This window comes from Bicyclus anynana, chromosome 6, assembly GCF_947172395.1.
Source record: "Bicyclus anynana chromosome 6, ilBicAnyn1.1, whole genome shotgun sequence".
NCBI lineage: Eukaryota > Metazoa > Arthropoda > Insecta > Lepidoptera > Nymphalidae > Bicyclus > Bicyclus anynana.
Genome location: NC_069088.1, coordinates 4,830,755 through 4,858,502, shown reverse-complemented (window position 1 = coordinate 4,858,502; position 27,748 = coordinate 4,830,755). Strand labels below are relative to the sequence as shown.

At 35.3% G+C, this 27,748-nt stretch overlaps 4 protein-coding genes across 10 annotated transcripts in view; 1 reads left to right on the top strand and 3 right to left on the bottom strand.

Annotated features, from left to right (window-relative positions):
• Positions 1-1,046, bottom strand: part of LOC112049270 (uncharacterized) — a 41,428-nt gene extending 40,382 nt beyond the window's left edge. For 4 of the 5 annotated variants that reach the window (XM_052881918.1, XM_052881920.1, XM_052881919.1 and 1 more), the window contains exon 1: positions 553-1,045. The gene's annotated coding sequence lies outside the window, so the exon portion shown is untranslated. Of the gene's footprint in view, positions 1-552 lie in introns of all 5 variants that reach the window. The other variant, XM_052881921.1, reaches the window with a different exon arrangement.
• Positions 1,047-3,446: 2,400 nt separating this feature from the next.
• LOC112049273 (mitochondrial inner membrane protease subunit 1) lies at positions 3,447-4,855 on the top strand. Its single transcript, XM_024087103.2, has 2 exons — positions 3,447-3,832; positions 4,346-4,855. Exons 1-2 carry the CDS (start codon positions 3,725-3,727, stop codon positions 4,697-4,699), a joined length of 462 nt encoding a protein of 153 aa, XP_023942871.1. The 5' UTR covers positions 3,447-3,724; the 3' UTR covers positions 4,700-4,855.
• Positions 4,856-4,900: 45 nt separating this feature from the next.
• On the bottom strand, positions 4,901-10,656 carry LOC112049282 (lysosomal acid glucosylceramidase). Of its 2 annotated transcripts, none has more exons than XM_052882243.1 (12): positions 10,452-10,656; positions 9,507-9,640; positions 8,859-8,970; positions 8,636-8,777; positions 8,291-8,447; positions 7,836-7,996; positions 7,411-7,534; positions 7,169-7,282; positions 6,639-6,783; positions 6,467-6,546; positions 5,717-5,997; positions 4,901-5,038 (listed from the first exon to the last, which is right to left on the bottom strand). In XM_052882243.1, the coding sequence occupies exons 1-12, from the start codon at positions 10,525-10,527 to the stop codon at positions 4,927-4,929; spliced, it is 1,638 nt and encodes a 545-aa protein (XP_052738203.1). In that variant the 5' UTR covers positions 10,528-10,656; the 3' UTR covers positions 4,901-4,926. The 2 variants fall into 2 exon arrangements, with proteins under 2 accessions (XP_052738203.1, XP_052738204.1); XM_052882244.1 differs by lacking the exon at positions 10,452-10,656 and adding an exon at positions 9,742-9,963.
• A 3,088-nt stretch (positions 10,657-13,744) lies between these two features.
• LOC112049271 (protein scalloped) overlaps positions 13,745-27,748 on the bottom strand; it is a 123,151-nt gene continuing 109,147 nt past the window's right edge. For both annotated transcript variants that reach the window (XM_052882242.1, XM_024087099.2), the window contains 7 exons: positions 25,057-25,187; positions 23,069-23,109; positions 22,410-22,584; positions 21,336-21,416; positions 20,922-21,088; positions 19,359-19,593; positions 13,745-17,536 (listed from right to left, as the gene is read on the bottom strand). In XM_052882242.1, the coding sequence (XP_052738202.1) occupies positions 17,423-17,536; positions 19,359-19,593; positions 20,922-21,088; positions 21,336-21,416; positions 22,410-22,584; positions 23,069-23,109; positions 25,057-25,187 (944 nt within the window). In that variant the 3' untranslated portion in view covers positions 13,745-17,422. The remainder of the gene's footprint in view (positions 17,537-19,358; positions 19,594-20,921; positions 21,089-21,335; positions 21,417-22,409; positions 22,585-23,068; positions 23,110-25,056; positions 25,188-27,748) is intronic.

Genomic DNA, 27,748 nt, shown 5'->3' with positions numbered 1-27,748 from the left:
AAAATTTCAGAAAACTTTATAGATATTTTATGGATGTATGTTATTAAATCAGGGCTGAATGGATCTGAATTAAATTAGACTAAGAGAAAGACTATAGTCTGCTATTTCAAGCTGCAGCTAGAAATTAAATCTTGATACAATAGAAGGAAAAAGACTAACAACAGTCAATGTCAGAGTTGAAATATTACCATACTTACTATAAATTAATAAATCACCATGATTTCATGGTTCTCAGTTTTAAAAAGATAAGATATTTATAAAACCTAATTGTAAATTAAAATTTATTTAAAATACATACATACTCACATGCATACAAATAGCAATATAGTATGTAATGAGGAAACTTCTAATACTTATAACATTTCGTATTTTAGGTTACAGAATGTTCCACAATTCTATAATAAATTTAAAGAATACATATTTATATTTAAATCTGTACTTTTTGTTGATATATTGCTGTAGAAAATTCGAATATTACAACTTTGGTCATCTTGGCAAACAACAGTGTTCACAACTTTGTAATAAAAGCGACATGATTCATAGTTCACTTACCCTAATTATATTAAAACAGTCGAAACAGAACCGCATTTATCAGCAAGTAGAACCCATTACAATTTCATTTGTCATTAGATTCACAAAATATGCACTATCATTTGACGAAAATGTGTTCCAACTACAATATCGATTCGACGTAATATCGGAGCGAAAACATAGAACACTTTCGTTACCGAGAAAGGTAAACATCTAAACCTCGTGTACGAATTGATAACAAATCCCTTTGCTATGCTTCGACGATTTTTCCCATAAAACAATCCAATAGAAAAGGTTTTGTGAAAGCTGCCCAATCGACAATCACAGTATTTTTTCTATACCTAAATATTTTTTTATATTAACTACTAAACAAAGTTTCTTTTTTACTAGGGCAAATTTAAATCCACTATTAAGATTAAACTGATTTTTTAAATAAAATCCACTCAACTTTAGACGGTTTTCAATCAACCACCCGTTCAATTTCTGATTCCGAATTCCGAATCCAATTGAATTGAACTGTCAAAGTTAGATGTCAAAAAGATCACAGACGACAAAGCAAAGCTACAGATGACATTATCTGTCATGCAGGTTTTTGTATATCTGGCTTATGGCTTTGACTTCTAGTCTTTTTGAGTCTGTGTCATGCACCTAGACCATTAATAAGAATGGACTTGTTTCGCACCCAAATTCACAAACAAAAAAGTCTGTCGTTTTTTGAGGGGACGAGGTAAACTCACACATCGAAAACATTTAACACCATTAAGTATATTCTGTGTCCATACACAACACACAGCTATAAATTTGATTCGCAATACACACGCGCGTAATTTTGACACAGACTAACAAACACATTGCCACAGTAAAAATATATACAAACAGTATTGTAACTCGGCCGTATTTTTGAAATAAATACCTACAGCTGCGCGGTACGTAAATTGAGCTAGGGCTGTTTTATCGATAATAATTAAGCACTTCATATAATATTATACAAAATATTATGTTTACTAAAATGAAACATTTTTTGAAATTCCCGCTAGTTAGGGTTTTGTTGGTGCAGGCAACAACTGCACGCTTCACCATTGTATAATATTTAATTTATTTTGCGATTCGCAAGCTTATTGGTTAACATTTCCGTAACATTTCGAATACCGTTACACCGGAACAACAACGATCACCATTTTGCGTCGACAAAAACAAAACATAATTTGGTCACAACTGACATAATTGATGTTGTCATGTAAAATATGTCTAACCTCTTTACGCAATTACTAAAAAATATCTAACTCGCTCCATTAAGAAAACATCGTTTGAATTACAACTTCTTTCTTCTTTTGATATGAAAATACGATATTAATAAAATTAATTAAAGTTAGTATTTAATTTTATAAATGTACATATAATACCAATAAAACTCAATATCTTTGTTTTTCAAAATGGTTTGTGACTCATATTGTCTGCTAGGGGTATTTAAGTTTTTTTTCACTACTCTTGCTCAAAAACACTGTCATATTACCACTCCACAGCGGGGCTAAACAAGCATTTTAGCCTCTAGGGGCTAAAGTAACTTTGTTTTTTTAATGTTACGTTACGTTTATGTTATGTTACGAGTACTAGCCAAGTATTAGCTTACTACAAAACGGAGGAGGTTTTATTCAAAAATAGAATCATTATAGGTAAGGCCCTGATTGTTTTGAAAAATAAATAAAAAACTTTAAATTGGAATGAAATGCAGCGTTCTTGTCTGTGGAATGCATTTATTTTTTTAATTAATTTTTATTGAGTTGCGAATAGAGCGAGATTTGAAGACATGGGACATCCTTTACGGTGTAATAACTTTGCCTTTTTCTCATGTGAAAAAAATAAAATTAAAAAGCGAGAATTTAAAAAATTATTGGCGTGAATAATACACACTTGATTTTTTTCAGAAATTTATTGTAAATTTGTGACCGTAACTTACATATGTTTCAACAATAATTGTTATTGTTGTCTTCATCTTGTGAGAATGGTGATCCTAATTTGGAGATGGATGAAATTTCCAATCTGTTACCATTAAAGTCAAGACGCATTTACTTAAATACCTACCTAGGTAAAGTGGAGAAAACAACAACGAATGGATTCACTTACGAAAGGAGTTTTTTTAACTATTATATCCCACGTTTACCTAATATACTCATTATTCATCTTCACAGTAGTAGTAGTAGTAGTAGTAAATTATGTTACCGGGTAAAAGCACCTCCCTTAATATCCAAAATTGTAGACTTTGTACATTTAATTTTCAATTAAAATAAATCATTGAATATTGTACTAAACATTTTTTATTTTCTCGCAATCGTAGTGAAAAGCAGAGTGTAACACGTGGGGCTAAACCCATTATAAACTCGGTTTCTATTTAGGCGGCCCTCGTCTTACGTCTCGGGCCCTAAAAATACCTCGTATATAATGGGTCTTTTTAGCCCCTTGTATAACAATCTACTATTTAGTGTCGTTTGTGTTGTTTTTGTGCAAATTTTGCCCAACATTGTGCAAAATTTGTATAATTAACATAGAGGAATTAAATATGGAGATGCATCGCACCCAAATTCGGCAGCAAAATTGTCGTTGTTTTTTGAGGGGGACAAAGTAAAGTCACACATCGAAAATATTTAACAACAATGTTATTTAAAGAATAGAATAATTAAAAGTATATATTTCGTTAATTTTATGTGAATCCAAACGAAAAGTGTCGCTTAAAAGAACCTTTTTCAATAGTATTATTGTTGTGAAAACATATAAAAACCTAAAGTTTGTGACTTTATGTGGCAGAATAAATAAATAAATAAAGAATTAAGAAATAAATAAATAAAGAATTAAGAAAAAAAAAATTAACGAATTGACAATTGACATAGTGTCATCATGATATTAATTGACATTGACACTTGACATTGACATAATAGGTCAAGTCAATGCAAACTGCAAAGTGCGAATTTTTTTAATTTATTTCAAAATAAAAAATAATATTTTTTCCACTAATTTTAATGCTGTTGCCATCAATTTAAAATTAATTAATGATTATAATATGAAATATAATAGTTTATTATGGAGCAGTTTTACTGACCCAAAATAAGTGGATCAAAATCATTGAATCCACAAGGACTTGGAAGACTTGGTTATTGTTAGCTAAACAATAAAGTATAAACCTAGCTGAAAGCAAAAGATGAGTTTGAGGAACATCTTCGGGAGCAGCAGTGAACTATTTCGCTTCGTGCTACAAACTGCTTGTATTACTCATTGTACTTGGGAATTTGTTGGAGACTTTGTTATGGTAAATTAGTATTTTTAGTACTTTTTTTATTAATTTATCATTGTGTCCATTATTAGTACATAATTGTGGTTGGGTTTTGAATACCTTATCCTCGATAAGTGGGAGGATGGAGCTAAGATAATTCAGGGCAGGAGTGGTTACCCCCTTCCCTCGCATCTCTTCTAAGCGGAGAGTCATAGATTTTTTTCATTGAAATTTTAGTACAAATTTACTATGAACCTAAAAATTGTATAATTTAAAAACTACTAAAGTGATTTTCATGTACTTTCACAGATATATTTAGATATATTAAATCTGGAGCAAGTTTCAGACTTGTTTCATAAAGACCGGACATAAAAAAGTTCTGCTCAAAAATCTCCGATTTCTAAAAAAAGCACAGATATGCACTATGTATTAACCACTGTTCTTAGTAAAATGTTGTTATTATTCATTAGAACTTTGCTCTAGACTTAGTATAATATCAGTGAATGACATTTCACATTTATATATTAGGATTATGTATTTTTGTTTCAGTGTTCCGGGCCATCAATGGAACCTACCCTTGAAACTAACAATATACTTCTGACAGAACACATAACCCCTCGCTTTCAGCGGCTTTGCAAAGGTGACATAGTAATAGCAAAGTGTCCACGGAACCCAAAACAGTATGTATGTAAAAGAATAACAGGATTGCCTGGAGATAGAGTGAGAGGTCACTTCCCTGGTCGGAGTCAAGTTGTGCCCAAAGGACATGTGTGGCTTGAAGGGGACAACTCTAATAACTCTGCTGACTCTAGAGTCTATGGTGCTGTACCCCAAGGTCTGATAAGAAGTAGGGTTGTATGCCGAATATGGCCTCTAAATAAAATAAGTTCATTATCTGAATAATAATATTGCAGGTTTGTAAATATTAGAATATTGAATTACATTTAGTGTTGAAAGGTTTTGTCTTGATTTCTATAGTAATTAATTTATTTGAAAAGTTTATATTTTAAGATATGATTTAGTCAGTTTGTGGAAATAAAAATGCTGTTTTCAAATGAATTAATTTTATTTATTTCTCATAACATTATATGCTGGGTGGTTGTTTGATTATTTTATGTTTATATCATATATTAGTTTGATTGAGGATTGATTTCAACAGTGGTTATTGATTCTGGATCAAGAGTAAGGTCTATGTGATCTGTCAATGATGTTGAAAGTCTGACATTCATTTCACGAGTATTGCTGGAATAAAAATGCTAAAAGTTACAAAAAAGTATTTTTTTTTTTACTTTCTAATGTTTGGAGCCTTACTGGCATTAACAACTTAAAATTCAGGATTGGCTATAGCTTGACATATTTTGCAAAGGGAAATAGACAAATGTCAACCACTGGCAGCCAAATAGTCCAAGTTCCATTTCTTTTGTCCCAACACAGCGAAAGAGATAGGTAATCAATTTCCGATTGCACTGTTATTAGTTGACATTTGTCTATTTTTAACCGAGTTCAAAAAAAGTTCTCAATTCGACATATGATTTTTTTTTAATTCTTTTTTGTTTTAAAGATACTTCCAGTTTGGTGCCATTTAATTTTCATGAAAAATTGCCCATACGGTCAATTTCGTTTTTTTCATTTTAACACAAAATTACTGAACCAATTTTTATGAAAATTAAATGCTAAGTTGCAACACACTAAAACAGAAAATTATAATCTTTTTAACAAAAAAATCACAAAAATAAATTAAAAAGTGAAAAATAACATCGTATGTGCTACTTTCTGATCACTTTGAAGGCGGTTTTGTTACTGGTCACATGCTAAGCATACAGCACAACATAAATATGGCTGTGCAGTGTACAAAACATATACTTATCTGCGGGACTTATGCATCATTTGGACGGACCTGAAGTTTAGCGAGATTTTTACCTGTTGTGAAGTAGAACAACAATGTTGCCCTCCGGCGTTAGTACAGCAAGATTCGGCACATGACCCAAACTACGTCGCAGCACTTCTATACGTTTGGAACCTCTTGGCATGAACTTTGAAAAGTGTCCCATTGCATAATACATTGGTTGTTTGATGAATTCGTCTTTGTCGCCGTACACCAAAATAGGAGCATCTACGTAGTTGTGGGCCCAATTTGGACCCCCTTTGTCGTCCAGACATAGGTTCCAATCTATCCAGCCGATTACAAAATTGTTCAAATCCTTTAAACAGAAAAAATTGCAATGATAAATTGTTAATACTTTAACAAAAAAAAGCTTTATACATAATTAGCGGACCCGGTCACACTTTTCTTTGACTTATGTGCACTTCTCTCCTACCTACCCTACCCCTTCCTTACCCTACAAATGCTCCATATAACCCCCCCCCATTTATGGAAGTGGGGGGGGGGGGGGGGGGAATATATTATAAAGCTGAAGAGTTTGTTTGTTTGTTTGATTGAACGCGCTAATATCAGGAACTACTGGTCCGATTTGAAAAATTCTTTCAGTGTTAGATAGCCCATTTATCGAGGAAGGCTATAGGCTATATATTATCTCCGTATTCCTACGGGATCAGGAACCACGCGGGTGAAACTGCGCGGCGTCAGCTAGTTTATAATATGAAAGTATGGATTACGTGATTGTAAAGGCAAACTAAATTTAAAATTGTGATGGCTTAAAAATGTCTTACGTCTAAAATATGCCTGGTGTATCTTGCCGCTCGTTCCCAAGATCCTATTTTAACTCTCATGACGTCCCATGGCATTGGACCTGTTTAAAAAGATTTCATAGTTATTTTTATCATTACCTCTTTATGATAATCATTAAATATTTATTTACTATTTGTTTCTTTATTAAATTACCTTCACAAGCTTCGGTAGATAATAGCAGTTTGCCAGGATATCTTTCTTGGATACTAGAAAGTATGGATGCAGGTATGAAATTTCCATAATAATGTATTGCTATTCCGTCTATGTAATCCAACGATTTAGGTGCTGCCCTTATCATCTGAAAGTGCACAAATATATTTAAATAAATATAATACAAAAAGTCTTTCCCTTCTAAATGTATTTCTTCCACTGCACATATATGTATAATTAACTAACAAACAGTCCATTAAAATTATTTCTAAACTTCTTCAGTAAAACTGTCATGAACTCTACCTGTAACTGTGGGCACGGAAACGATCTTTCCTTTCATAAGGTAATAAGTCAACTTTTTTAAAAGTCTTGGGAAAATATGAACACATATTAAATTCAGTTTCGAACTGAATGACATATTTTTTTTTGTTTCTTTGTTCATATTTTTCCATGACTGCTGAAAAAAGTTGAAAAATCTCTAACTAGGGACTAGGGTATTGGTAATTTTTGTCTTTTGTAATTTTTAAACTTACGCCTTGAAGATAAACATCTATGAGATATCTTTGGTCGTCCACAGCAAATATTAGAGTTTTGTTGAAACGGGAATTCCTCAATGTTGGTCCAAGATTATCCGCTACCCAGTGTCCCTAAAAGTCGAAATAGATAGGTAAACAGAACATAAATTATTCTTGGTAGATTTTCATTAAATATCTAAATATACTTACCTACCTTCCTGGAATTATAATAAATTTATTTAAAATTAGAGAAAACGTACCAAATCCCAAGGGAACCATCCCAAAGAATTGAAGTCTACAAATGGAATAATTCCATTGACTGGTTCATTTGTAGTTGTAAGAGCCCAAATGTGCACGTCTGATTTTTCGTATTCTTCCATGAACCTGAAAATAACATTTTCAAAATTTGAAACATTAAGTGTATGTGTCCAATTTTGTTTCACTTACTTAAAACCGATTGATTGCACTATATATTTTAAGAATTGAGAAATAGTTCGAGTTATGGTTACTTAGCTTGGAAGAACTTTTCGTTCGAACTTTTGGAGCCCTTTCGTTTTACTTATTGAAGTTTTAGGTACTAGGTATCCTTTTCAAAAGATTTTCTAAATTATAATCAAGATTTATCAAAAGTGCTTAAATGTCCTAGGTAACCAATTATAAACAGTATTGTAGGTATTATTTTTACCGTATATGATAATCAGCATAACTCTGATAGTACTGCGGTCTGAGTTGTGCGAAGCCTGTGATTGCGTTATTTGTTTTCATCCAAACTGGGGGTGACCATGTGCTCGCAGTTATCTTTATCTCAGATGTAGCTACTGCCATAGCCCTTTTGATTAATGGCAACTGAAAACAAAACAATAAGCTATAATAAACGTGCTAGAAATCTTTGAGATTTTCAATTCTTTCTTGTGCATTTCACCGAGGGAAAAACTTGTCTACTTTAACACCAATAGATCTATTCCAAATTACGAATTCTAGTGTCCACAATTGGTCTTGTGCCTTTTTTTCGATTCTATATAGCCTTTCTGCCTTTAAATTGCCAGTTTTATTTAGGTTTTCATAAAAAGGGCTCATCTTCTTGAAGCGAACTCTGTATCTGTACCTATCTGTATAAAATTGTATAAATTTCTTCCATACCTTATAAAAGTAGTCTTCAACAGTTAAAGAAAAATTGCTGAGAGCAGCATCGTTCCAAGGGTACTCATTATAGGTGTATGGGTGAGTTGAGAAGTCAGCACCACCTATCGGCACACGGATCAAATTGTACTCCAGCCCCTCTTTTGAGAAATAAGAACTGCAATCAAGAAATTTGATTTTGTTACTTAGGAAAATTACTGTTATTTTTCTTTAGATTATGTAAATTCGTCAGGGAACAGGAACCCAGGAAAGGTAGTTCTTTATTTGAAGGTACTTTGATGAAGCTAACATGAATTATTCGACAAAGACTTAACAAATCGTTCCATAATAAAGAAGGTTACTCACTTGACAAAATGTGTTTGTGTATTAAAAGATAGTTTACGCCAATTGACACCGGCAGCATCCGTTACAGAACCTCCGAATCCTTCGATAGTTTGGTATTGGACGTTAGAAAACAGCCTGTATGATGCGTCGTTGAAAATTTTTGCTGAAATTTTACATTATATTTAAGTGACAACCTTACATGAAGATAAGTCTACTCTATGTCTGCCTTGTAAGTTGGACTTACGTTGTATATTGTCTGATACATCGTCTTTTCCGTTCATTTGCTGTTTAGCATCTTTTTTATTATGGGAATTGGTTTCTATAACACCACCACTCTTTTCGAAACGTTTGCCAGCCTGAAATATATATGTAGGTAATTATGTTCAAGGTACATAGTTAAAGAATATTTGCCATATCCTATAAATAAGACCAATATTCTCATTCCACTCCAACTAAAAGTCGGAAAGACTAGTACCTATACCTATACCTAAATGCCTTTAAATATAGTCCAATATTCAATAAAATCCCAAATTCAGAGCAAATTCAACCTTAAGAATTGAGTTTAAGGTTGAATTTGCAAATGGGACTACTTGAATTGAGTGTCAAGAAGCTGTGTTTGGCACTCGTTGAGTGGGGACGTTTTTTGGTCGATGAATGTGCATCCACTTTTTGATAGGAGATCTATGAGCGGGGATTAAACCACGACCTCTCACAGCCAGTTTCATCATGTAAAGCTAAAGTAACAGTAAAAGTAGTAAATAGTAAAGAAGACTTTATTTTTCCGTGATTAAGACCGTCACTTTTACTTACGATGAAGAAACTGGTCGTCAGAGTCTGATCCCATTACCGTTGAGCTATTGAGAGTTTAGCAGTGAATACGATTATTACTTACTCGGCTGCTGGTGTAAGTGACGTAAGTGCCAGGCGCTGGTGCATTGCGAGTCACCGTGTCACAGTAGGTGGCGTCACACACGCACACTGCTGAACGTCCCGCTATGCCGACATCCCGGGCCCTGCATGGTAAATCTGAAAGTATATTGATTTGATTATCTTATATTTGTATTCTGTGACTTTTTTTTACACGCTTTAGCTTTCGCTTCACTTAAGCGAATCTTAATTTGACCCACTTCCCGGTCTTCGATTAGGATGTTTGCACACGCTCTGAGTTCTGATGACAATACATGACTAGCTAAGAAACATTACAAATCCAATATGGCGGGCTTCCCAATCACTTGCAACTATGTAAGAAAATCAAATCTTGGAATCTTAATTTGACACAATTCCCGGTCTTCGATTAGGGTGAAATTTCGCACACGCTCTGATGACATGACTAGGTAAGAAACGTCATTACAAATCCAATATGGCGGCTTCCCCAAGATGGCTGCTCCACCCCCATGATATGGATATCAAATGAAAGGGTTTGCTGTCAGGAATACGAAAAAAATAGTCACGTGGCTTATATCCAATATTTATAATTTTTAGTGCGTGCTATAAGCTTTTTTTTTTAGTTTTTTAAACTATTTTAAGTTATTATAACTTGACTGTCAGTTTTGAATTAGTCTCAAGTAATATCGTGTTAGACATAGAGATTTAGAGCTAGTGATCGATTTTCTATCAAGTTTGTGAGTTAGTAACACGTAGGTAGGTACATTATTTTATTTCGTTGCTTACTAGGTATTGTTTTACTCGTAAAATGCGGGTAATTTGAGAGCCTATCTAGTAGCTATAGACGTTATAGGGAAATCCAGAAATATTTATTTTTAATACTAATGCTTTTATTTAAGAAATTTCCAGTCGAAGGTTGATTTCCAGTTGAGTATCTGTTGTGTAAACTTACCACATTTTCCAAATAAAAATGAAAATTGTAAAACAGCTATAACTAAAAATATTCGAATGTTTTTATGGCGTAACATCTGAAAATAAATTTATTACGTTTTAATAACGACTTAACACTTATAATAACTACACTCAATTAAAATCAGTTGGGTTGACTTACGTTTGATAATAAATCGCTAATAAATAATAACTATCGGCAAATTTTAAAGAAATGTGCTATTTTATCTTCATTATCTTATATTTAATTAATTTTTTTTTTAATCTTGAGATATTTAATACTCCTTATATTTAGATATTAATACCTAGTTACAGATTACAGATAGTTGATCAAGATAGAAAGTGTACTACTGTACGTACAGTCGGCAACAAAAGTTCAAAAATGTAGGTAATGTGCTCAAAATCAAATCAAAATTAATTCATTTCAAGTAGGCTTCGTTTACAAACACAAAAAAAGCTTTCATCTTAACAAAAACATTACTTACTTAAAAAACTATTTAAATATCACAGTTTACGGTATAGGAAAGACGGTACCACAATTTAAGTTAATTTAAACAAAACTTTGAAACTAAAGAATGCACGACAAAAACCGTCAGTATATATTCTGACTTCTTAAATCTTAACCTACTTTCACATCGACTTGTAATAAAATATACTGTATAGCTTGGCAACTTCGTTCTTAACACTCCCGATGGTCCGCGCGGGCCGGGGGGCGTGTAGCGATGAATGAAAACCCCACGACTTATGCACCTACTTCCCCGCACGCACGATTTCACACCCACGCAGTCTTGCCAGACTATAGTAGTACCTAAATTACCTACACTACCTACATTAAATGTTTGTCAGATTGTGACCAGATGCTTTTAATGTAAAAAAAAACGATACTGCCCCCTAGCCAAGTAGCACATCGATTCTCTTTCTACTATCGCTAACGCTTCGAAAACTAGAAAAATATATGGGAATGACAGATCTTGATCACGTGACCTGTCGATAGCAAATGTCATTCCAATACATCTTTCTAGTTTTCGAAGCGTTAGCGATCGTAGAATGAGAATAGACTTGCTACTTGGTCTGGTCTTCCCGCTTCTGTATGTGACGCACCCTTACCGTCAATCAATAATAGTCCGCCTCCAGAAAGCGGTAACAAGCTTAGCAAAGTAGCTTCGCAAATGGAGGATAGTGGTAAACCCAGAGAAGAGTGCAGCAGTAAGTACTCTTGTCAAGGAAACTTGCGCGGCGTTATTTCGATTTTAAAAGAGGTCTCCCTACACGGATCTCCCATCTCCTGGTAACGCATTGCCAAATACCTAGGTGTGACCTCTGATACCCATATGAGCTTGCAAATCACATACAGAAAGCCAAAAAAAGAGCTGCTTATGTGATGGGTCGTCTCTCTCTCTCTCATCTTTTACGCTATAAGACATCTACCCAATAGGTAATGACATATTTGTCTATTGTAGTGTTTGCCCACTGTCCAAAGTCGTCATGAACCCCATACAGGTCCTTCAGAACCGATTGAACCGGCACGAACTGGGAGTCGAACCTAGGATATTTGTTGAGAATAGAGGTCGTCAGAATATGACTCATTGAGCTATGTTCTTTAGTAGGTCTTATTACTGATTTGAACACACAGATACTACGAGAGTTCAGGAAGCATTATTCCTGAACTCATAATTTATTCATAGAACTGTACATTGACTTAGTTGATAAAATCTGCTAGATCAACTACTAATTGATCGAATTTGATTATATTTATCAACAAATTGAATAATAATACCTTGATGACAGATACCGTGACAGTATTGACATTCAAATAAACGATTTACAACAACTGACTCAACTTTCCGTCTTATCTAATAGTTATCGGAGCCCAGTGGCGGATTTGTAGTCTTGGCCGCCCTAGGCCCCAAAGTACCACCTTACCGCCCATTTTGCACCATCCGTTGTATTTATCCATAGACATAACTTTAAAATAAAATACACCTGCTTAACCGATTTGGATGAAATTCGGTATACATATAAATTGAACCTTGGAGCAAAACATAGACTAGATACTTTTTATTCCGAAAAACTACATGCCTGCGGCGGGATTAAAAAACAGAATATTACGCGTAAGAAGTCGCGGGCGTCCCCTAGTAGACTATAATTTAAAGACAACGTTTTATTGCCATTTATCAAAATCAAGTCAATAAACTAGCAGCTCTAGGAAACTAGTACTTGTAATAGTGAACTATAGCAAAATATTTGCTACTCTATATTTCTATAGTAATATTATAAAAAGGAAAGATTTGATTTTTTGTTTGCATTGAATAGGCTCCGAAATTACTCAACCGATTTGAAAAATTATTTACTGCTGGGAAGCTACACTATCCCCGGGAATACGGGGATAAAATATAGCATTTTATTTCCGTATTCCTACGGAAACTACGCGAGTGAAACCGCGTGGCGTCTGCTAGTATATTTTCTGAGGTTTTGGGAATAATTTTCATGAAACATTTAAAACGTTTAACTATTTTAAAAAAATGACATAAATGGCCGCCCCTAATATTTTGCCGTTCTAGGCCCGGGCTAACTGGGCTTTAGAGTAAATCCGCCACTGCTTGAGCCACCAAGAATTTCTTTATAAAATAAATTAAGGTTATTCTATCTTAGGAAGTCGCTTTGACTTTGGGTGCTTTATATTTGGATAAGTTTGCTTTATACCATCCAATATATCATCATTATATCATTAGGCATCATTAATGACCTGCTCCAAGGCGTAATATTACGGTCAATTTAAACATTCGAAGATGCATAAAATCTCAACAAGCTGAAAATCAATAATTATAAACAATGTTTAAAAGTTCCCCATCGTTCCCGTGTATGGAATTTTTTTTATTCAAAGTCAAAGGTGATGGTGAAGGTCTAAATTTTTGGTCTAAATTGACCGGACTATAAACCCTAACCCTAAAAGTTCAAAAAAATGTAGGTAATGTTTTTTTTTTTATTCTTTACCAGTTAGTCCTTAACGACAATCTGACCTAATGGTAATTGATGATGCAATCTAAGATGGAAGCAGGCTAACTTGTTAGGAGTAAGATGAAAATCCACACCCCTTTCGGTTTCTACACTACATCGTACCGGAATGCTAAATCGCTTGGCGATACGTCTTTGCCGGTAGGGTAACTAGCTATGGCCGAAGCCTCCTATCAGCCAAAAGCTAGTTTTGAAGTCTGTAAAGTATTAATTGTAAAGGGTTAACTTATCATCGAAGAAAGAAGAAAAGGACAAGGGTTTTCCAAAATAATAAACACGCAATTTTAAGAAGACAATATAATTAAATTTTCATACAAATCTTTAACGTAATTTTATCTTTAAAATACTGTACACGCGTCAGATAGCCTTGCAGCTAATCATTTGCTGATATTTGATGAATTTTGATGATGAACCAAAACAATAAATGGACATTTTAATGCTTGCAAATGATTTTCTTCAACGCCACCGACAATATTTTCATTTTCATATTGATATGGCAGATTGTCGATATGAAAGAACTTTAGAAGCAGAAATCACTTAGAACTACAACTGAAAGAAATGCACTAAAAATAAACTATTTACATTGTATCATCTAAGGACATTATCTACTGAACGTCGTTTAGAACTCTCAAGTTAACTAAATAGCAAAAGGACAGTTAATCTCATTTGAGTACATAATAATTATTTTATTAAAATCACAAGACAGATCTATTTCTATTGTCTCGCACAATCGTTCGTTTAGAACCAAAGTTATTAATTGATTCATTTTAATTTCAAAAGAATAGATATAAAAGCAACAAAACATTTAAGTTGATCTTAAGTAAGTACTAAGTGCTTGAAAACTTCGCCTACGAATTTTTGAACGACCATCGCCATATTTTAAACAAAAGAAAAAAAAAGAAAACGCTTAAATCTAATCACTTTACAAATTATCTAATATAAATCTATGAAATAAATACAAAAATCTCTTATAATTAAAACTAAGATTATATTTTCCTACCGCATGTCTTGAAACTAAACGCTATTTAATGCACAAATAAACCCTCCATAGACGACGCGACTTCAATACAGACTGAGTATGAATGCAAAACATTTCATGATTTTTATGTTACATGTTTTGTTAAAATAAAATAAAAAGGATTAAATTTTGAAATCACTGAACCTAAACAAAATTTGTAGCAAAGTTAAATGGAATGAAATAGAGGCTGAAAGTTTGTACATACGTCTATCCCATTATTTCCATTCTGTAGTTTGAGCAATGAATGAAATATTTCTATCAATTCTTGTGATAAGTATAGTTCATTTTATGTGAAAAGATTTGCAGTCACAAAACAAAGACCCTGTACTATGTTTTGTTTAATCAAACCAATAATATTAATGAAGTCTTTAGACGACTTTAGTACCTAAACAACCTAATCTATGGAGGTTTAGTCACCGATGTTAAGCTCACAACGCTCGATGGCGCTAACGGGAGGACCCTAAAAATATTTGACTAAAAGAGAGATCAAATCATTGCCACGTAAACTAATGTATAAAATCGGAAGGCCTTTTGAAGAGACGAAATAACGCCTTTTGTACTTTGGAAGATAAAAACGGCCCTGAAGGAAGATCTATTAACTTTAGCTTTACTCGAAGATAAGTTGTTGTTAAATTATAGTTCAGTATCGGATATACGACATACTATAAAACATTCATGAGAAATAATGATTTCTTCGGCAAACAAAAACAAGATATTTTGACTTGACTTTGACTTTCAAGATAATTCTTAGTAAAAGTTTAATATAAATATAAATATATTTTAAGAAAAAATTGAAAACCTAATTTGATTGTATTAGATACTTCGCGCAAGGCCGGTATTAGATTTCATAATGGATATTTTTTCTATCATTCGCATTAAATTTTATTATTATATATATTAAGAGTTAAGCAATATATGATTTTTTCGTAAGATATGTAAGTACTGTTGATGTTATTGAGGTTTGAGTCCGAATGATAGAAAAAAATTACAAAATCTTTAGCGCAAGTAAATTATTCATTTAGATATTTGTAAGGGTAATTTAAAGAAGTGGTAGGTACCTCAAACGAAATAAGTAAATTTTATGCTTTTGAAATGAGTTTAAGCTGCCAGGTTAATAATAAAGAATATGTTGTAGAAAATACTTGAAATAAAGATAATTTTACATAAAATCACTAATCATCATTACTTATCTTAAAAGAGAGATCGTAAAATTCAATCCAAAAAATCGTGGGCATTTTATTCATGTTACTTAGTTTAGCTGTACAGTGCGTTTGTATGTTTGTATTGTTATTCCGATTATATGATACAATTTTATCTTACACATGTTAACACGTGTTTTATATATGTATTATGTATGTTCACTGTATATATGTACAAATTTGTTTCTGTAGTGTGGCAAAGATTTATTAAAACGAAAAATATCCACAACACGAGTTTGTGTTAAAACATAATCTTTATAATGTATAAGACGCTTTCAATTTTGTAAAAAAACAATAAAAAACTTTTAAAGCATATGAAACTATAATAAGAGTAGAAAATAAATATAGTTGCCACATTTGTTGTATTTTTGTAGATATGTAAATTTTAAAACGTTGACCGTTTAACAATCAACATGAAAAAATACAACACAAATAAAATATTTTCATCATGATCCTTGATGACAAATAAAATAACAGGCAATGGTTTTGAATTGTCATAGAAAAAACAAATGAATAAAATTGTACCACAAGTACTCAGAATCGTAAAATTCACTAGACATCTTAACAACCCTATATTTACTCGTACTTAATCAAACTATTCACTGTATCCTACACTAAAGATTTAGTCTTTTCACTGCATTTAACCCTACATTTAGACAATTTTTTCTTAACATTCACAGTGAAAAGACCAAATATGCTCATTTATGTTAATGTAACATAATTATAGAGGCACTGTGTGTATTCAATTTAATATTTTTATTCACTTAACTTGTTATTTATACACTCATTTAGGGCTCAAAGGTACTGAACGATATTCCGTGAAAAATAATGGACGAAAAACATTTTACAACCGAAAATATTAAAAATATAAATATAGAGTCAAATCTAAAACGAATGCTATAACATTCCCTTTCGATTGGGAATAAATTAAAATATAACTCTATGATAGATAAAAATTGAGCTATACATAAATTTTCATTTACAAAAATACTTGTAGCGTAATTTTTCAGATCACATTTTTTAGCTATGATTGATTCGCATCAATATAATAATAATATGTATAACGATTTCTTTATTTCAATACACGCGTCAGCTGAACACGACAAAGACTTTTATTGCAAAGACCTACTAGTAAAAATTTAATAAAGAAATAGGTCCACGAAGTCGGGAATTTTGGATGTGTAACGGTTACACATTCCGATTTACACAATTTTAATAAAACGGTTATTACTTTATTTTTAATATTAAAATCTACAACCTCATCTTGAGTGGGTGTAGAGTATTTTTTGAAGAGAATATTTATGTATGTATTTAAAGAATTTTATTTAAAGTTTTTTTTTAAAATATACATTAGTGAAGACTGGATTAACTGAACTAATTGCTGTATTATTCGAAAAATAAAAATATAAAAGATTAAACGTATAGAGAAGAGCGGTTTTTGTATTATTAACTTTTAAAAACTCTTGCGTATCCCGATATGTGATCTAGATAACTGAGGTCCGGAAAATCGAGTCTCCACTACATATAACACAAATTAGTTACAGTCATATCCAGAAAAATATAAATACCAAAAGTATCCAATTTCTAATCGCATAGTGTGTAGGCCGCTTAACAGTAACCCATAATAAATCCGACAGTGTGACCGTTACAATAAAGTAAATGAAATATATAAGTGCTACCCTGTCCATCGGGTGGAAGGGGGGGCAGCTGGTGGAGGGGAGGGGGTAGGGGAGGGGGCGGTGTTCAGTCTTTGACGAGGCGGTAGATGTGGTGCTGCGCTCCGTGCTCGCTATTGGAGACTTCGAACACGAACGCCGCACATAGCAGCGTCTCTTGAGTATCTCTGTTTGACACCACCTAGAAAGAAAATAGTACATCAATCGAAGTAGTTAGAAATTCTGCTGTGATAGCCCAGTGAATATGAAATCTGCACTTTCGGTCCGGGGCATGCACCTCAAACTTTTCAGTTATGTGCATTTGAAGAAATTAAATATTATATGTCATAAACGGTGAAAAAAAAACATCGTGAGGAAACCTGCATACCTGAGAATTTTCTTAATTATCTACGTGTGCGAAGTCTGCCAATCCGCATTGGGGCAGCGTGGTGAACTATTGGCCTAAAATCCGCTACGCGGCCGTCAAACTCAGGCTCAGATTGAGAATGTTTGGTCCTTTAATGATTTAGATGCTAATGACTGGGGGTATCGTTGGTTTGACTACATACCAGTTTCCACACAGCGAGGTGAGTGCCTCGCTAGACTTTACCCCTCTGTCAAAGTATAAGATCAATGATCTAATGCGTTCATATAAACTGTTTCTAGAGTATTGATGTTTCGTTGTTGTAATGGTTTTGTGGTTTCTAACTTAATTATTTGAAATATGTAATAAAGATAACATCTAAAAAGCATCGACTCTTCAGTCGGAACAGAAAAACATCAATCAAGTAATTGAATATTCTGTGTAAAGAGTCCAAGCGATTCGTTTTTTACTCTGTGTAAAAAATTACTAGTGTTGGTATTGCTAATCAAAATAGTTGTGTGTAGTAGTGTAAGGATTGGATAGAAGCAGGCGTTACTTTGCGGAAGTTCATCATGATTATATAATGATTTATTTATTTTGCTATCATCCGCGAAAATTCGGCGAACCCATGCGACAACGTCACCCAGGTCCGACAAAATACTCTCTACGTACGTTTCACCCCGAAACCGGAGCATCCTCAGGAGATGTTGACTCTACAACGTGCTTTGTTACTTTGCAATTGCACGTTGTAGAGTCAACATCTCCTGAGGATGCTCCGGTTTCGGGGTGAAACGTACGTAGAGAGTATTTTGTCGGACCTGGGTGACGTTGTCGCATGGGTTCGCCGAATTTTCGCGGATGATAGCAAAATAAATAAATCATTATATAAGTAGTGTAAGGACACAATAAATTTATTGGTGTCAAATATTTTATTTAGATGTGTGAGTTTACCTCGTCCGCTTCAAAAATCACGAACAATTTTGTTGATTTTAGGTGCGTTACTCCGTCCATAGGTCTAAAGCTACTGTTATACATGCTCATTTCAAGCACGAAAGCATGCTACTATTGAGCAGTTGCTACTAATTAGCATGTGTATCGCAACATTGCTAATAAAGAGCATGCTTATTTCGAGCTTGCTCAAGAATCAACAGTCGTACGACTAATGAGCATACTTGCTGCGCCGGTGGAAGGGGGCGTGCTTTTAGCGCGTCTGAACAGGTTTACTTATTGAGTATGCTAGTCGATCAGCATTGCTATTCTGTATTCTCTTCACCTTCATCGCTCCCTGTCTCATTGGCGTATCTATCCATACCGGTAGCTCAGAATCCTAAGGTGGGCACAGGTCCATTCTAGGGTGGGCACACACGGACCATCCCCCCCTCCGGCTACATACGCCTATGCCCTATCAAACACGATACTATAGATAGAGAGCGATAGATACAAATCAGCATGTGTAATTGGAATGTTTGAGCATGCTCGTATGCAGCATACTTAATAGCACTTTTTTACCACGCTATTTTAGAGCATGTGTAACAGTACCTTAAGTAGGTCTAAGTCTGCTATACATATAACGTAGTTAACTATAAAAAATATATCATTGAAGTAAAGTATTTCTTGCACATGGGCGAGTGCTGGATGCGGCACAGATCAGTGTTGATACCTGTAGTATGGTGAAGTTCTCCAGCACGCTGTTCATCATGTACTTCTCGGGCAGGTGCTTCAGCTTATGGATGAAGTTGACCATGTACTCGCACATGGGCGAGCGCTGGATGCGGTACACGAAGCGGCCGCCCTCGAAGCGCGCGTACTCCGTCTCCACCTTCTCCACCACCTGCTTCCCGAACGAGCACACCTTCGTGCTGCACGTTATCGTCATGTTCTCGTTGCTCTCGTATCTGGGGAACAAACGGATACTATTAAATTGTGCCTACCTCCCAAAAATGTCTATGATGCGAGGTCAATTATGTCAATTGATCATAGCGTCAACATCTTAGGATTCGGAATTAAACGTACATAAAGGTTGGTAGGAGCATTTAGATACACAACAATGTTCGACCGAAAAGTATTAGTGTCGTACTTTATTTTTCTGACGAGCAGCTGCTATAACCAATGCTGCAGTGCCTACAATTTTACAAGACTTATATGTTTCATTTCTTTAATAAAAAAGAGAAATATGTCCGGTCTAGACGTTGAAATAGTCATATAGCTACTAGTGAACTTTACTGCTCTCAAAGTGAAGAAAAGTTACACACTCCTGACGCTGTAGAAGGCGCCGCATTCGTCGATGTATTGATGTAGAGGTCAGCCCAGAAATTGAAAAGGAAGAATGCTTTCCACGGAACCTCGTACAGTTCCTTTAGCCGCCTTTTTTCTCAGGGAAGTTCTCATTTATTAATAGTGGTGCTATGACGACCACAGAAGGTTTTCCAGAATTTATATAAATTACTAAAGGCTAGTACGTCAGGGACAGAAAGTCGTTTCAATGGCGTCTTGACTTGAACCATGGCATTAGAGCTTTTGAATACCACTTTGACAGCTATGGTAAAAAGTGTCAATTTGCATAAGTGCCGGGGTCGTCGAGGTTGTTGGTGTTGAGGTCCACCCAGAGTTTGACGCGTAAGGATGCGTTCCGCGGATCCGTCTTGTTCAGATCCTTAAGGCTCGAATAATAACGACGAATTCCCTGACAAGAAAGATTCTCAGGGAATTCGTCGTTATTACCAGTGGTATTTTGGCGAGCGCAAAAGATTTTCTAGAATCAATCTTTTCCTAAGGGCTACATTATATGTCAGGGACAGAACGTCTCTATAATAGCGCCTTGTATGAGACTAGGACCTTGGCTCAGAGAACTTGGGAGTGAGACAGAATGTAAGGAGCAGAACGTTTTGGCTAGAGCAGAATGTTTTCCAAAATCCTAATACCGCAGCCAGACACTGGCCGAGTGGCGTGGGAATAAGCAAGGAAAGTAAGGAGAGAAATTATGTGGCCACGTTACTCATCCATTATTCACGCGAGTATTTCCGCGAGAGCTATGTGTGGCCAGATAGAGCGACATTGCGCTAACTACGCGGCAGCGCAAGGAGCACAGTGTGGAGGCCGGGTTAGGGATAGAAGAACGCAAGGGGAAATTACATCTCTCTAAAGAACTCTTATATGAGACTCTTGTATGGTACCTTGGTAAAGAGATCCGTTGAGACAGATATGGTGAAATGTGTCAACTTACACACTCGTGACGCCGTAGAAGGCGCTGGGGTCGTCGAGGTTGTTGGTGTTGAGGTCCGCCCAGAACTTGACAAGGAAGAACGCGTTCCGCGGACCCTTCTCATATAATTCCTTTAGACCGCCTTTCTTCTCAGGGAATTTGTCGTTTATTTGCTGCACCTCTACTGACTGAAAACACAAAATTAATACAATTTACTTAAAGTTCATCTAGCTCTGCCTCTGTTTCATTAATCCTGTGACTGTTCCAAAGAATTTTCAGTAAAATGTCTGTCGGTCTGTACGTGGTCGGATGAAACGCGAGCGTTTGCCAGATTGTAATAAGTTTCGTGGTAATAGAATTGATTATTTCTTTCTTTTCTTTGTATTATGAACATTTTGCGGTTTTGTACTGTAGACAGATAAAATCTTAACTTACCTCTAATAAAGGATCTGCGTATGTTACAGTACCACCTATATGTACGAACAAATGTTGCGCCGGCGCTGTGCTCGGTGGATACTGAAACAATCGATTTTATACTTTAAATAAATACAAATAAAAATTAGAATCGGATGCCTGTCATTGTAAATGAGTAGAAGTATTGCCAGGATTAAAATTCGGGTTGCAAAATTTACAATAGTATAGATTCTTGTTTATTTTGTTGTTTTCACTTGCTTGAATGGAAGCAGGTGTTCCTTTGTGGAAACCTATTATGAACAATTTTAATAATTGGTTTGCAAATCCGATCTAAGAGTTGGCAGCATCGTCACCCAGACCTGACTATATTCCTTAGACCGTATCTTTCAACTGCTAAGCTAATTTTGAAATCGAACACTGTAGAGTTACGAGTAAATACTGAGAATGCTCCATTTCGGAGGGAAACTTAGATAGAATAGGGTTTCTTATCGGTTGTTTCTAGGTCAATATATCTATACTTATATGTTTTGATCTGTTAACTTATTACTTTCCCAGCAGTGGTGTAACTATCATCTGAGGCTTGTGGCGAACTGGTGAATTCATCAAACATTTGGATTGGATTGGGCGCCAGAAAAATCTCCACTTACTTATTTATAAATTTTAGTTTACTTATAAGCTTATAAGCCGATGGACGTTAGGGTCCCAAAGTGCTGGAATGGCGACCCCGCACTAGTAGGCGCAGTGTTGGTCGACCCCCTACCAGGTGGACTGACGACATCAAGCGAGTCGCAGGGATTCGCTGGATGCAGGTGGCTCAGTATCGTGATGTTTGGATGTCCCTACAAAAGGCCTATGTCCTGCAGTGGACGTCCATCGGCTGATATGATGATGATGATGATGATGAAGCTCACGGCCTTGCTGGTTGAGTGCCTCGTAATAGGCCGTATCATTTTTCAGATTTACACTATTGTTACGCTACTGCTTCGCAGTACGGCTGCGACAACATATTTCAAGACAAGAGAAAGAGAGATATCGTGGATGTCAGATTAATTCCTTGATTTCTAACAGAAGAGGGTGATCAGTATATTAACTCACTGTATCAGGATCTCTGGGGTGCTCCACGAAGGCCGAGAACTCGACGAGCCGCAGCTTGTGTGTGGCGATGGCGCGGCCTTCCCATGGTGGTGGCGGCGCCACGTCCGTGCCGCCCGGCACGCCTACTCCTGGCACGGGGACGCCTTTGTACCCTGCCGCCGGGAATGGTTTCACGCTGGAACAATATGAGATGATTAATATCCAAAACCAAATCCAGGACATTATCATTAAAGGTCAAGAGTACCCAAAATCGACGAATTAGTATGAAAGGATTGATGAGAATGGAAGAAGCAAGGATATATGCAAAAATTATACAGCAAGTGGAAGGACGTCTCTGCCTACCCCTATGGGAACGAGGCATGTATGTACGTATTAATATTGATTTTAAGATATAATAATGTGTTCCTGACCAAATTTAAGCCGTGGAGGACAATTTCTTGTCGAGATGTACCAATGTCTCATTACAGAATTTGCAGTCTTTGGTGACACGCTTTGATGTTAAATGACAATGCAGTCTAAAATCTCTGGAAACTCTAGCTTTAAGCTTCCGACTGAGTTTTTTTATGGTTAAGATCAGACCAATACTACTAATATAGTATGAACTGACTAATAAATCGTCATAAATATAAATGCCTACTGCAAAAAGAAAATAAACTTACTCTTGTGACGTGCCTGCTTGTAGTCCGGGTTGCCAAAATTGCTGGAATGAAAATAATAACAATTAGAATTCATATAATAGATACAATAAAGTATCAAATATCAGCTCATACTGTTAAATTCAGCAAAGTTTCTACACACTTATAACTTAAACTACATCTTCAAACTTTAAATATACACTTTATAATCTCTTATTAATCTGAGTTCACTTTAAAGATGCCGTGTTATGTTTGGTTAAATATTTCTCATGATTGCGTTATTTGTTATGTATGAAACATTTTGTTATTAGTTTCTGTGGCTACTAAGTTAATATGATAAGCATTCTAAAATCTATTAATTTGTCTAATAATAAAAACAGCATTAATTAAGCCACACATTTTAACTAAAATTATCAGTTTCTAATCAGATATTTTTTTAAAAGTTCATTTTAAAATTCGATTGATGATTTTCACAACTGTTTTCACTTATTATATTTGTTAGGTTCTGTTGAGGTAGTGCCTTAGTTGCGCTTCAGTCTTGACTATGTTCATGTGTGATGGAAAGAACTGATAAGATCCACAGATTAGTGATATAGTATCAACTTTAGATCTACTCGTAAGTTGCAGCGCGCTTGCGTGAAAGACGTTCCTTTATTGGTACATATACTACGTATGTGAACTTAAGTGAGTTTGTCGCATACTATACACATATCCAACTTTGTTCTAAGGATGGAACGAAGTGAGGTTGATGATATATATTTTTAATCGATTTGTAGATCGATATGTATTTCAAACTCAAACAGTTGCATCTACGTTTATATACAAATTGTCTCGACTCACTAATTTGGAAATTTAAAATCCCAATAGCTCCGGTGAAGGTTTAAAGTTCGGACATAAATTCGAGAGAGCCTTTCAGTGTCTTAGCACTTAATTGGTTTAATATTGGCAATAGTGATTAAAATACTCCAGATAAAAAAGAGCATCGTAAGCAACGCTCTTTGTTGTTTGCTGGTATTTTTTTTAAATAATGTTTTTACAGTAAAACAGTTAAAGTCCAGAAGCCTTCGACGGTGGGCAACAGTTAAATGGGAAGCCAATCGTTATTTTGATCTATCCGTTGCGTGCATGCCGCCATGCCTTGATAGAAGCAACACAATAGAGGCTATTTTTGTGTGAACGAACACAAAGGCATGCCTTGCAAAATGTACCGTGTGGTGGTAAGCCGGGTGCGGCAATCCCGCCACTATCTGCGCACTAGACAGTGTGCTCATAGACTGCATCGCCTTCTCTTTCATCACGCCACCGTCCTAGATTGTTTATCAGCTCTTAAATCGGTTTCAACTTAAATGTTTACTGTGTTACAATAGCGTAATAGGTCCGTGGCGAATAGCCTACTGCGTGAATCTGTTTTTAATTGTTGGTACCAAAATATTTTTTTTTTGCTGAACTAATTAATCTGTAACTACGTAGGTATCACTGTGCCAAAACTGTCACGGGGTTGTCTTTAAAGAGGTATAATAAAATAACCCTTGTGTATTATTTCGAGGGGCTTGTCTGAATTTCAATTTACTCTAAATAACGTATTACGCAAGTACTGAATGGATTTTGATGTTGTATTACTGTTTAATAGATTGATGCACAAGTAACCAAAAATCATTTTATCAATATAACCGTATTTTATACATCTGTGATTCACGTAAAATAAAGACATATTGTTAACATTTACATTTATTCGAACATTACTAGCATGAAAAGCATGCGAGCAATGCCGTGAGTAAAAGTTTTTAATCAAATCAAATCAAATTTTAATTTACAAGTAATTTTGAAACTATTTTGACTATTTGCAAAGACTACCCGTTCGGAAGGCAGGTCCTGTTTACAAAAACAACTACATTTTACAATAAAAATAACAACATCAAATTGGTTCGTCTATTTTCGCCTGCTTTGTATTTGTATTTTAGCCAGCCCGGTGTTTTAATTAAAATGTAATTGGTTAGCAGAGTGTAACTCACCACTTTGAGTTTGGCCTGGATCTCGCGCAGTTTCCGCCGGGCCAGGACCTGTATGTGAGACGAGACCTGTTTCCTGGTGCGCGTCTTGCCTGTCCTTAATTTTATATATCTTGCTATAAGTTCATTTCTTCCTGTAATTAAAGAAAAATATCATTATTAATAAGTATTATGGTTGTTATGAGCCGTGATATGACCCCTGCCTACGATTCCGGAGGGTGTGGGTTCTTAACTGGTCCGGCATGCACCTTCAACTTTTAGTTGAAGGTGCATGTCGGTCAGCCCTTGACTACAATTTCACCTGATGGTAAGTGATGATGCAACCTAAGATAGAAGCGGGCTAACTTATTAGGAGTAGGATGAAATCCACACCCCTTTCGGTTTCTACACGACATCGTACCGGAACGCTAAATCGCTTGGCGGTACATCTTTGTCGGTAGGGTGGTAACTAGCCACGGCCGAAGCCTCCCACCAGCCAGACCTGGACCAATTAAGAAAACCTCAATCGGCCCAGCCGGGGATCGAACCCAAGACCTCCGTCTTGTAAATCCACCGCGCATACCACTGCGCCACGGAGGCTGTCAAACTATAGGGTTCTGGTATGATGGCGCCAGAAAACCGTCAGAGGTAAGGATAGAATAAAGTACCTATTTCAAGTAAGCCCAATAAGATGGTCTAAGTAGTCACAGACTAAAATGAACTTATAACTTCGTCACTTAACATCAAGTAAGATCGCAGTAAAAGGCTAACTTGTCATAGAATAAAAATAAAAATACAACAAGTATAAAGTATTATGATAACGAAGTGCCAATAGCTGTCAACTGGGGAGATATTCCAAATAGTCAAATCAAAACGAGCAGCACAATGCAACGCGCGCCCGCCCCGGCGCCGATCTCGTTATGAAACAATTTTCAAAATATTTTGAATAGCTATTTTCAATTATTGAAACTGCAGCCGGCCCGGAATGCGGGGTGGATCGCCAGAGGTAATGAAATATATTTTACTAACTGATCTGTTGGGAAAGCGAATACAATATAATAACAGTCACAAACAAACAGTTTGTGACATCTGATTGGAGTGGACTTTATTAGTGTATGATAGATATATTAATTGATTATGAAACACGGCTAAAACTCACGTGATATTAGGTCGGAGTATGCCCGACTAGTTTCGAACCCATACGGGTCCTTTAGTCAGTTTGGATCGTGCCGCGATGCAAGAACCAGCTCATGACTAAGGGCCCCGTATGGGTTCGAAACTAGTCGGGCATACTCCGACCTAATATCACGTGAGTTTTAGCCGTTTTTCATAATCAATTAATATGAATAACACTCACGATAGTTTAAATTCTAAAATATGATAGATATATTTAGCAGGTCTATAGAATGAATTGAACAAATATGTTTTCAATTATGATAGTAAGTATTATAATAACCACAGAACATGGATAATATGGAAAGCTGTAACTTCCAAGTTTCGTTAACTTGTTGTAGGGGTGAGATAACTCAATAATTAAGACATTCATAAGTTTTCTGTCTAGTATTAGAAGCTAATATTTAATACTAGCAGACGACCGTTCGTTCCCGTTAAAAAAAGGGGATAAAATAGGTATAGCCTATATAACTCGGGGATAGTGTAGCTTCCCAAAAGTGAAAGAATTCATCAAATCGGTTCAGTAATTTCAGAGCCTATTCAATGCAAACAAATAAACAATCAAATCCTTCCTCTTCATAATATTAGTATTGTCAACACCCGCGTAGTTCCAGTTCCCGTATCAATACGGGGATAGAATATAGCCTAACCACCCGGGGATAGTGTAGCTTCCCAACGGTGAAAGAATTTATCAAATTGGTACCTACAGTAGTTTCAGAGCCTATTCAATGCACACAAACAAACAAATTTTTCCGCTTTATAATAATCTAATCTTGACGAATAAAACGCTTCATCAAAATCGGTTCAGAGTCTATTCGTCAAAAGGTAATAGACATACAGACTTACTCCTCTGTAACATTAGTATCTATGGATTGCGAGAGTCGCGTAAAAACCAACGCACCAATAAATCCTTCCTGAAACTTCAGGACTTCTACCGAGTAGGTAGGATACGTAGAGTGAGTTGTTTCATGATTTTAATTTGAACAATGGTGTATTAATTTGAGGCACAAGACTGGGCCAGGGCAAAGTAAATTGAAATCTCATTGAATTCGGGGAATGCGATGGCGACGAGCGGCGGCGGGTGCGAATTTAATTAACCCCTTGCCTACAGAATACGTAGTACATACGTACGTAAGTACGTACGTACACTCATTTACATGTAGATTGTACTAGTACGTACATTTTTTATGAGCGGCGATGTGTTGCGTAAGTAGAAATGAATATGCATGTGTTTGAGTAAGTGTCGTTATTAAAACTTGTTGCATGTTCTATTAAGTTTTTTTTTATTGTTAATATAAAATTATCTGATTTTGTTTAAACTTTGTGTGTACCAATTAGATTTTACCAAATGGTTAAAAGAGTTTTTCTTAAATTTATATATTTTTGTTACAAATTCCAGAGTTTGTTTGTTTGTCTGTCTGGTTGAACGCGCTTATCTAAAGAAGTACAGGATGGAATTGTAAAATTATTTTTGTTCATATATCTAATAAGCTATTTATCATCACGGTATAACCAATAGGAGTGGAGCACAAATAAAAAATGC

What these genes read in the sequence shown, in the direction of transcription:
- LOC112049273 (XM_024087103.2), top strand. Translation starts at nt 3,725, where the DNA reads ATGAGTTTGAGGAACATCTTCGGGAGCAGCAGTGAACTATTTCGCTTC. An exon ending in TTGTTGGAGACTTTGTTATG is followed by an intron (nt 3,833 to 4,345) that starts GTAAATTAGTAT and finishes TTTTTGTTTCAG; the next exon opens with TGTTCCGGGCCATCAATGGA.
- LOC112049282 (XM_052882243.1), bottom strand. Translation starts at nt 10,527, where the DNA reads ATGTTACGCCATAAAAACATTCGAATATTTTTAGTTATAGCTGTTTTA. An exon ending in ATCTACCGAAGCTTGTGAAG is followed by an intron (nt 6,547 to 6,638) that starts GTAATTTAATAA and finishes CTTTTTAAACAG; the next exon opens with GTCCAATGCCATGGGACGTC. An exon ending in GTTGTTCTACTTCACAACAG is followed by an intron (nt 5,039 to 5,716) that starts GTAAAAATCTCG and finishes TTTTTATTCCAG; the next exon opens with CAATACTCGTGAAATGAATG.